Consider the following 10,848-nt stretch of genomic DNA (forward strand, 5'->3'; position numbering starts at 1 on the left):
AGACAATTATATATATATATAATCTTTATAATTGTAAATTCTATATAAAACCCCGCTTCTTTTTCAAATCGCGATAAAAAACATCTTTTGAAAACTACGCGATTCTCTTTTTAATCAAATTCTTTATAAATAATTACTTTTTTCAAGTAATTCTTTACTCATTCACGATATTATAACTTATAAATCTTATTGATATACTTTTTTGTATTGTATAGTATTAATTTACTTTACAATCTTTTGGTGATATCAATATCCTTTTTTTTTTCTTTAAAAAAAAAATTTTTACAATTTTGTCACGAATAACTTTTTTTGTGAAAAGAAAATTCACTGCCTTGATATTACTTCGTTTCTTTTTTTTTAACTCTTATTATACTTTTTTTTTAAAAAAAAACTTTTTATAATAAAGAAACTTAGTTAATCATGGCAAGTGCTTCTTTAAAAAATTTGGTTAGCGGTCCTATTACTCCTCAAATGATTGGTAAATTTTCAATTTTTTTTTTTATTATTTCTTAAACGCTCAGAAAGAATTTTGTTCCTAAAAAATTTCTTTTTCTCTTTTATCCTTTTAGCATATATTGCTAAAAAGGCTGCGTCAGTCATTCCTTGCGATCCTCCACCAACACAACTTAATATGTCAACAACACATTCTCAAAACATCGGTGACGACGATCAACAACCTTTACCTCTTTTACACAATTTCATACAACGTTTGGTAACAAAATCAAACGTATCGACTGCAACTTTTCTTACAACAATTGTTTATTTGGATCGTTTACGAACAAAATTACCAAAACTTGCGAGAGGTATGTTTCATTATAATTTACTATTGTCAATTAATTTCATTAAACACGGCCTTTTGTAATTACGAATCAAATTTCAAAGAATATATTGATCTTATCATGTGTTGGTCATGTGATGGTGGCGGTCCTTATTTTAATACTAAATAAGTAAAAAAAAGCCCATTTGATCGACACACATGGAGTTTTTTAATTGGTGGTCACGGATAATGTTAAAATTTTTAGATCATGAAACACGACATCGGCCGAATTTTATTTAAATCAAGAGAAATGATAAAAAAAAAATATGACGGGGGTTACAGGAGTATGGTCTGAAAAAAAAAAAAAAAAATTTCCCATATCAACAATGATTAAATTAGAGTTGGTTAAGGCTCATTGTTTCAATGAGTTTGTATTATGGTATTATGCTATAGTTATATGAGATTTATATATATAAGAGTGACAGTATTGCATATTATTTTTCCTTCTGTGGAATTGTGCAGTTCCGTGTTATTGATACTTTTCCAAATCTGTGTTTAATGAAATTTTGACAACCTGGTTTATTACTGGTTATTATGGCTATTTCCCAGAATTTAACTAACCTTTTTTTCTTTCTTTGAATTTATAGGAATGCACTGTACGCGTCATAGAGTTTTCCTTGCTACTTTAATAGTCGCATCGTAAGTTTCGGCATTTCTTCTTATAATTTGAACCGTCTATTTATTATTTGTTTATTGTGTAACATGCCATAATTTTTTTTTTTACGTCGTTACATTTATTTATGGCATGTTATTGCATCGAATGATATTTCCATTTTCCTACTTTTTCATAAGAAAAAATTTTTTAACCATATCCTATTTTTATCTTATCTAGAAAATATCTAAACGATTCATCACCAAGAAACAAATATTGGGCAAAATTCTCTGGCGTTTACTCTGTTGCCAAAGTTAATCTAATGGAAAGACAATTACTTTCTTTATTAGACTACGATCTTAGAGTTCAAGAGTCAGATCTATTATTTCATCTTAAAGTATTTTTACAACCTAACAATAATAATTCGATGATGGATACTTTAAAACTTCCAACTCCTCAACACATTCATCATCTCACTTATTCAAATCCACATATTCCAACAACACATCATAAAAATCAAACCCCTCCTCAAAGACAAAATTCTTATCCTCTACAACAAGATTCACAGACTTCAATTACTTCCTCACTTTCAATTTATAATACAGGACTTAATTCCATGTCAATACCCGCAATAATTTCATCATCATCATCATCAAACAAAAATACTCCATCATATGGATCTACACCTTCATACGCATCTTATATTGACGATTATTGTCAAGATGATGATATGGATACTGATGAAGAAAGAGATGATGGAACTACAATTACAATGGATGAAATACTTGAACAATTTATTCCACCTGAACCTAAAAGAGATCAATTTGGAAGAAGGCTTTCTTCGACTTCAAGTTGTTCTTCAGGATCATCATCATCTTCAATAGCTACTCCCATATCAGCGCAGGCGTATCAACATCAACATCAACATCATCAACAACAACAACAACATCAACAACAACAACATCAACAACAACAACAACAACAACAACAACAACAACAACAACAACAACGACAACAACAACAACTGCAATATCAACAATATTATCAACAACAATATTACCTTCAACAATCTTATTTATCTCAACAACAATTAAACTTTCAACCTTCATTAAAATCAAACACTTTAAAAGACGCTGGCGTCAATCAATTTGTTCCACCATACTGCGGTTATAATAATCATCAGATGGTATTGCCTCCTCCCATTCCTTCATCTACTATAATACAAGGGATGATATATACATCTACACCACAAAGATATTAGCTTCATTCTCTCTTTCATTTTAAATTTGACAGAAATCAAAATTTTCTTTTCCTTTTTTTTGAATAATTGCATGGTTTCCATTTATGGAAACGTTAAATCAAAAAGACAATTTAAACTGTTTATATTTTTTTAAAAAAAATCAAAAGTATGTATATTATTTTTATCTAGTACCTTCAAATCATTGAGAAAAAAAAAATAAATTTATATTTATAATTTTGGGAATATAATTGTGGGAATTGATTTTAATAGACTTTTTTGTACGTTATTAGATTTCATTCTTTTATTTTTTTTTATTCATATTTATCTTTATTTGGAGCTACATGTAGTATTTAAATATTTATATGCGAATCAACGCGAAAATGATCAAATTATACATTCAGTTCTATTTCTATTAATACATTGTAGATTCCTATTTTTTATTTTCTTGTTAAATAATTTTTTTCATTCTTTTATTTTTCTTTTTTGTGTATATATATATATTATTTTTTTTAGATTTGTTTTTTCATTCTCTCCTTTTTTCATTGATTTTTTGGTACTATATTGTTTAAAAAAAGTAAATTAATTCAAAATTGATATCTTAAATAAAACAAGCACGATTACCTTTCGTAATCTAATTTGAATCTTATAATTATTTCTAACATTGTTATATTTAATGTTTGATTTATTGGTATGCTTATCTTAGTTATCTATTTGTCTTAAATTTATGACTACAATATGTTATAATTATTAATTCATTTTAATTAGTGTTTTATTTATAACGAATTGAAATTGTTTATAAGGTACACAACATAGCGAGCTGATTGGTAATTATTATCGAAGAATTTTCGAAAATTTATTATTATTTAATATTAAAAAATTAAAAAATATTAAAAATATTATTACCGTATGCATCATTAATTTAAGTAGAGACAAGTTTGATTACAAAAGAATTTGCGTTACAAGTTCTCACGCATTAAACTAAATAAATAAATAATTCTGCAGTATTTATTTACTTTAACAACAATGAATTATGACTAGGTAAGAAATCTCGTTAATTAATTAATGGTTTAACAAATATAATAATAAATTCTAAGGTTTTATTGGTTTAATAATTTATATGATAGAATTGCGGTGATACTGGGGTGAATAGGCCTCTTAGTATATTTGATTTTTATTAATACTATGTTTAAATAGGTAGCAATATTTATACAAAAAATTTGCTGAGAAAAAGATTATACTAACAGGAGAGAATATAACAAATCAAAGGGTCCTTAAACATATCTCTTTAATAATAAATTACAAAAAACATTAACCCACTTTTAATATTCAAATATAAAAATAGATTTTGTCACTTGAAACTCTCTCTATTTTATGAAGATCCAAGTTGAATCCATTTGCTAATATAAGTCTGTCTTGTTCCAATTTGCGTAACTTGAGCAAGTAGATATTTTCATCAACAAACTATTAAGTCTTGCGATCGAAATATTGATGGCACCGGCGCATTGATAGCATTTTCGGGACAGCCCTATGAATTTCAACACATTGAAATTTTATCTTCATAATTATGGAGTAAGACTATCCAAAACCTATAATGTCGACGATAGAATGCAAAGAGGATCTTCTATCTATTACTGGACATTGGCAGCATATGCAATATTTAGCAGTTCTCCTGCTGATATACTTTCAATCCCAAAAAAGCTGTTGAATACGCCTATGACAAATCATATGCATATCCAGTTGGCAGTGGTAAACTGACAGATTGAGAAGGATTAATATTAGTCAATGTAAAATAAAGTATTTCAATAGGCTGTTGCGGCCAATCCATACATTCAATTATTGGGTGAATTGAACACATAGTGTTCTCTCTAGATAAATTTGGCTTTAAAATTCAAATCTACAACTGACTATAGCGCTATATTTTATCCATCTTCGATTTCTCCAGTAACACTCCGTGAGCGTTTATAACTTTTAGAAAAATTTTTTTGGTAACAAATATTTCACCTTCCCTCCTGCAATATTTTCTTATAAACTCCACTTTTGTAACCAACACTGTGTTAATGATTCTCTCTGACTGAGTTAAGGTAAATCGAAGTCTGATCTTATAATGATATTGATGTCGATGCATCATACGTTTTGCTTTAGGAGTGGTGTGTAGAGAGACTCGAATATATGGCAAATGATGGAAGTTAAAATAAATTAACATACTATTACGCAAGCCATCAGATTCTGTTAATGTCACCTTTATCAGGACGTCCGTTAAAATTAGTTTTTCATGATCTATAATCCGAGATATAAAATTGCGACTTAAGCACGGTTATTTTGATTTTGGACAAAATCTGAATTTAGGTGTTTTTCCTCTGAATACGACTATAACCTAAACTTTGATTAAATCACAACTAAAATTGTGGCGATATCATTAGAAACATTTCGAAAATTGCACGAACCTTGTGTTTGAAATGATGCACAAATATCTGACATGTCATAATACGTCATGATGTTCATGCCGAATTGATTTAACTACCGGCACTCGGATATTTCTTTGGTACTTGTGTATGATTCTGAATTTCTTTACGTCAAATTCCTAATCAAGAATGATAACATCACCATGATTATTGGGAATTCTACCATTCAAGGTTAGTTTCATTGCTATATAACCCTTTAACTTTTTCCTAAAAGAAATCAACAGTTTCGCTTTGATAGTTTTTTTACATCATTTATCAATATCTGTTTCCATTTTATCTTATTAAGTTGTTTCACGATTATGATAATTATGAATTGATCGAAAAGGTAGTTTGGACCATGATTTAATGTCATATTGTAATATATAGACCTCTTACCGATTTTACAACGTCTATTGATTCGTCGTTACTAATCTATGGATTCTTATATTCTTGATAAATGATCGGGGCACTCATGATATGGTTGGCTTTATTGAAAATTCCACAAGTATTCAATGACGAAGATATTTCGAATAACTTTTGGTCGCATTTATATAAAGTTTCCATTCACGCCTTCACTTATTCATGGCGAGGTAACGCCTGAAGACACTTTAGCCTAGCAATTAAGATCTCGACAATAAGAATTGTCAAATAACATTAAAAGCCAGAAACTTCATATGAACCAAAATGTGACGCACACTCTAAACTATTATGTTGTCGTACAGATTGTCGTGTGATCTGCAACATAACATCAAATACGCATAAAAAAATTCCCTATCATGTGACTTTTAGCCGGAATTATGGCATTTGGAATTAAGAGTGGCGAAGTATGTGACAGTCAGACAGGATTTCACACATCGAAAAAATTGTCCCTAGAATAGTAAAGATAGAGCGGAGGGGTGACATGTTAAAGTTTCTATTCTAAGCTTAAGCCACCAAGTGTCTTTGATTATTCAGCTTTATGGAGAATTATGTGATTGCTATAACTGAGGATCTACAATAAAATGGTAGTACGTCATTAATTACATAGCGAGGAATTAAATATTATATCCTATCATTAGATTTATTACACTAATGTCAATTATTAGCTTAATTAAACTTAATACCGAAATTCTTTAGGAGCAATTTATTTCGTTCGTTTAAACTAAGCTTGGAAACAAAATTTGTGGACGTTACTATTCCTTGCGTGGATCACAGACTATCTAAAGTCGGGGAATCGGGACATCATTTTACCAACATAATAATATTAATAATCAATGTTAAAATACAAATATAAAAAGAAGGAATCTACACTCTCATTTCTGTTTCTTTAAACCTAGTTTCTCTTTTTCTTTCAAAATTAATCGGAATTTCATATTCTTCATTATATAATCTCTGCAATTTGCAAGAATTCTCGTAAAGTTTTTTTTACGAATTTTTGAGTAAAGAATGACATTTAATGGAAAACCCATCCTCATAAATGGTGCTACAGGTACGTTATATTTGCGCTATTTACGTTTAATTTTTCAGTAAAAGTGAATTAAATATATTTACTGGTATCTATTAATTAGGAAACGTTGGATCTTCCACGGTTAAGGAATTCCTGGAACAAGGTATTTTTCTGTCACATATTGCCATCAGATACCGTTAATTGATTATGTCTAACGGAGGAAGCTAATAATAAGCCATTAAATTTTAGGGGCGCAACATCTCGCTTCAAAGCATCATTAGACAAATTAAATGGCAAGGTTGCAAGAAAATTCAGTTCCCACCAAAAAATTAATTCTAATTGCGGTCGACATTTCAAATGATCAAGAACTTAGTAAAGTTATGAATCAAATTCGTGAAAAACTCTGCCTGAAATTGACCACGTAATTTCTAGTTCTGGAAGTTTGATCATTTGTATGAGAACAATGGAATGCAAATGTCACTCCTCATTTTGGCAAGTTTATTTATTATAAATAAAAATTAGAAATATTTTCTTTTTTTTAAAAAATTATCATAACTAATTAATATTATAAAAAATATTTGTTATATTTAGGAATTTTATCCCATTCTTTTTGAATAAACCTGGATCTAGTTACACTTTAGTTACCGGAGCTAGTGACCTCGTCGACGAAATTGGTCCTGAAAAAATACCATCGGATATTACGGGAATCTCTCAGACTACTTTATACGGTATCAGTAAAGTTGCTCGATATGAAACAAAAAATCATGCGGTTAAATTTAATGAGCTTTTAATTGATTATCTTATTGAAGACGATGATACTTATAGAAAACTTGTTTCTCAGGAAAAAGTTCTGATAAACTTCTTCGAAATTTGGTTCAATTTTTCCTAAAATAGCTAAAAAGTAACCTTAAAGGTGAAGTTATTAAATTCTTCAACAACTGAAAAAGAGTAATTCATTAAAAAATATGCTTAGTTTAATGTAAATATTTTACAATTACATGTACTATGCATATATATTGTCGTTCACTTTTTACGCTTTTATCTTCTTAAATTGATAATAAAGACGTACAAATATTATTTATATTGATATATTCTTGATACCCGTATATAAAGTATATTGCGATTGGTTGATTAATTAACTCAATTTGTCCAAATAATTCTATTAATAATATAGTATTTAAAACGTAGTGGGATCGTTGATATTAATAATACATACAAGTTTAGAACAGAATTCATTAATGGTGTCAATCCGATAATATTTGTTCCACAGTTCCACTTTTTACAGGTACGATAAAAGAACTATATCAAGGGGGCATTATGAACTTAAAGGTAATTCGTCTACTAAGAGATTTCTTGGCAATTTGCTACGACCAATGGACAAACAGCCAAGCAACTGGAATCTTAATAAAATTAGTTAAATTATTATTACGGAATTTTATATTTAGAAAGAAAATCTTTAGCCTAGTTTGATCGATAAATATATTTTAATCTTTTTTCCAAATTAAAGTAAATGTAGGTGTGGCAAAAATTTGCAATGAATTACTAATTGATCATATTTGATTGATTTTCTTTTCTTGAAAATGCCTATCGCTATCAATTAATGTTATACAGTAGAAATTTAACAAAAGAATGGCAAGATTAAAAATAATTTAACTGCGTCTATAACCTACAATATCAAATAATAGCGTCCTTACCTTCAGAAAAGTCTTGATTGTCACTGAAGTGATCCCAGTTTTACCTCTATTTGTTATTTCGAATTTTAATTATCAATTATACACATGGCATGAATTGCATTTTTTGATTGATATTCAATAACTGCTTTATTTTCGTCTTTTTATAATACTTAGTGATTTGTTTTTATTGAATGTTTACACAAGTTTTTAGAAGACATCATGACGAAGTTATTTTGAATAATTTTTGGTCGAATTTATATAAAGTTTTCCATTCACACCTTTAACCTCTGAAAAAATTTTAGCCTAGCAATTAAGATTTTGATCATAAACATTTGTCAAATAACATTATATTAAAGACTGGAAACTTCTTATAAATGATAAATGTTTCGATCGAAATGTGGTATGTGACGGGTGACAAATAGGGTTTCACCCGAAAAATTGTCTTCGGAAATAAGCGGAGGGGTGTGACGGCTGTGACGTGATTTACGATTATATGATCACGTGGAAGTGAATGCAGGGTCTAGAATTTATTGAAAATTTTCGATGTTGAAAGAATATTACGAATAAATAGCGACAAAAATGAAATTGCGGGAGAAATACATACTAAATTTCTTTTCTAAGAACTATCTATTCAGGAGTCAGGAGTCAGAAATCAGGAGTCAGGACTAAGACACAAAGTGTACCTTTGATTATTCAGCTTTATGGAGAATTAATTATAAATATGATTTTTAATGTTAATAATAACTGCAAAAAAGAGGAGGATCTGCAGTTAAATGTTTATATATTATTAGAAATACAAGTTTCCAAAATTATTTATTACACTTATGTTATCATTAATTTGTCAGCTTAATATAATATTACCGAAGAAATTCATTTTATTTAAACTAAGTTTGGAGAACAAAAGATTTGTGGACGTTACTATTCCTTGATTGAGAAACGTAGATCACAGATTATCTGAATCGATCATAATTTTACCAACTGAACTTTTATTAATAATATTAATAATCAACGTTAAAATACAAATATAAAAAAAAATTTGTTGTAAAAGATTCTAATCTGCGCAATTTGCAAGGATTCTTGTAAAGTTTTTTTTTTACGAATGTTTGAGTAAAGAATGGCATTTAATGGAAAAACCATCCTCATAACTGGTGCTACAGGTACGTTATATTTGCGCTATTACGTTTAATTTCTCAGTAAAGATGAATTGTCTGTATTTATATTAATTAGGAAACGTTGGATCTTCCGCGGTTAAGGAATTCCTGGAACAAGGTATTTTTCTGTCACATATTGCGTATTTCAGATACTGTTAATTGATTATGTCTAGCGGAAGAAGTTAATAATGGGCCATTAAATTTTAGGGGCAAGTGTTATTGCAACATCTCGCTCCAAAGCATCATTAGATAAATTAACGGCAAGGTTGCAAGAAAATTCAGTTCCCACCAAAAAATTAATTCCAATTACAGTCGATATTTCAAATGATCAAGAACTTGGTAAAGTTGCGAATCAAATTCGTGAAAAGACGCTGCCTGAAATCGACCACGTAATTTCCAGTTCTGGACCTTGGTGGAAGTTTGATCATTTGTATGATGTTACGTTTGAACAATGGAATGAAGTTATGAATGCTAACGTTACCCCCCATTTTGGCAAGTTTATTAAAATAAAATTAGAAATATTTTCTTTTTTGTTTATTAATTTCTATTGTTATAAAAAAATTAGTTACGTATAGGAATTTTATTCCACTACTTTTGAATAAACCTGGATCTAGCTACACTTTAATTACGGGAGCTAGTGGCCTCGTCGACGAAATTGGTCCTGAAAAAATACCATCGGGTATTACGGGAATCTCTCAGACTGTTTTATACGGTATCAGTAGAGTTGCTCGATATGAAACAAGAAATAATGCGGTTAGATTTAATGAGCTTTTAATTAGTTATCGTATTGAAGATGATGATACTTATAAAAAACTTGTTTCTGAGGGAAAAAGTTCTGATAAACTTACTTCTTCTTCGAAATTTGGTTCAATTTTTCCTAAGATAGCTAAAAGTAACCTTAAAAGTGAAGTTATTAATATTTCTTCAACAACCGAAAAAGAGGAATTCGAAAAAAAATATGCTTAGTTTAACATACAATATTTTACAATTACAATATACTATGCATATATTGTACGTATATATTGTTCACTCTTTTAGTTTCTTAAATTAAAATAATAAAGCAAATATCATTTATATTGATATATATTCTTGATACCTATATATAAAGTATATTACGATTGGTTTATCAAATATGATCGATTAACTCAATTTATCCAATTCTATTAATAATACAATATTTAAACATTGGTATTAATAATATATAAAAGTTTTGGCCAAGCCTGGCCAAACAGCCAAGTATCAACATGCAACTGGAATCTTAATAAAATTATTATTGGAAATCTTGATTACGGAATTTATATTTTAGCAAGAAAATATCTAGTTCTAGTTGATCAATAAATGTAATCTTTGGTCCAAAATTAGAGTGAATGTAGGCGAATTAATTGATCATCATACTTGATCGTAATTAAACTTTTGTTGTCCAAATGTAAATCAATTGATGTTATGCAGTAGAAATTATTGAACCAATAAAACGAATGAGTCAAACCATCTTTGTAAATTGAAATAAT

The 10,848-nt window shown here is 28.8% G+C and overlaps 3 protein-coding genes across 3 annotated transcripts; all 3 read left to right on the forward strand.

The window, feature by feature from the left end:
- The first annotated feature begins 1,273 nt into the window (after positions 1-1,273).
- OCT59_024114 (uncharacterized protein) lies at positions 1,274-3,296 on the forward strand. The gene is made up of 2 exons (XM_025310286.2): positions 1,274-1,456; positions 1,650-3,296. Exons 1-2 carry the CDS (start codon positions 1,407-1,409, stop codon positions 2,668-2,670), a joined length of 1,071 nt encoding a protein of 356 aa, XP_025183827.2. The 5' UTR covers positions 1,274-1,406; the 3' UTR covers positions 2,671-3,296.
- A 3,219-nt stretch (positions 3,297-6,515) lies between these two features.
- OCT59_024115 (uncharacterized protein) lies at positions 6,516-7,405 on the forward strand (the record flags this gene model as incomplete). The annotated part of the gene is made up of 4 exons (XM_066135191.1): positions 6,516-6,558; positions 6,638-6,679; positions 6,883-6,937; positions 7,108-7,405. The coding sequence occupies 4 exons, from the start codon at positions 6,516-6,518 to the stop codon at positions 7,403-7,405; spliced, it is 438 nt and encodes a 145-aa protein (XP_065991239.1).
- A 1,822-nt stretch (positions 7,406-9,227) lies between these two features.
- Positions 9,228-10,452, forward strand: OCT59_024116 (uncharacterized protein). Its single transcript, XM_025315035.2, has 4 exons — positions 9,228-9,346; positions 9,417-9,458; positions 9,548-9,832; positions 9,906-10,452. The coding sequence occupies exons 1-4, from the start codon at positions 9,304-9,306 to the stop codon at positions 10,304-10,306; spliced, it is 771 nt and encodes a 256-aa protein (XP_025183829.1). The 5' UTR covers positions 9,228-9,303; the 3' UTR covers positions 10,307-10,452.
- The last annotated feature ends 396 nt before the right edge of the window (positions 10,453-10,848 follow it).

The sequence above is a fragment of the Rhizophagus irregularis genome, chromosome 4 (assembly GCF_026210795.1).
Source record: "Rhizophagus irregularis chromosome 4, complete sequence".
Taxonomy (NCBI): Eukaryota; Fungi; Glomeromycota; class Glomeromycetes; order Glomerales; family Glomeraceae; genus Rhizophagus; species Rhizophagus irregularis.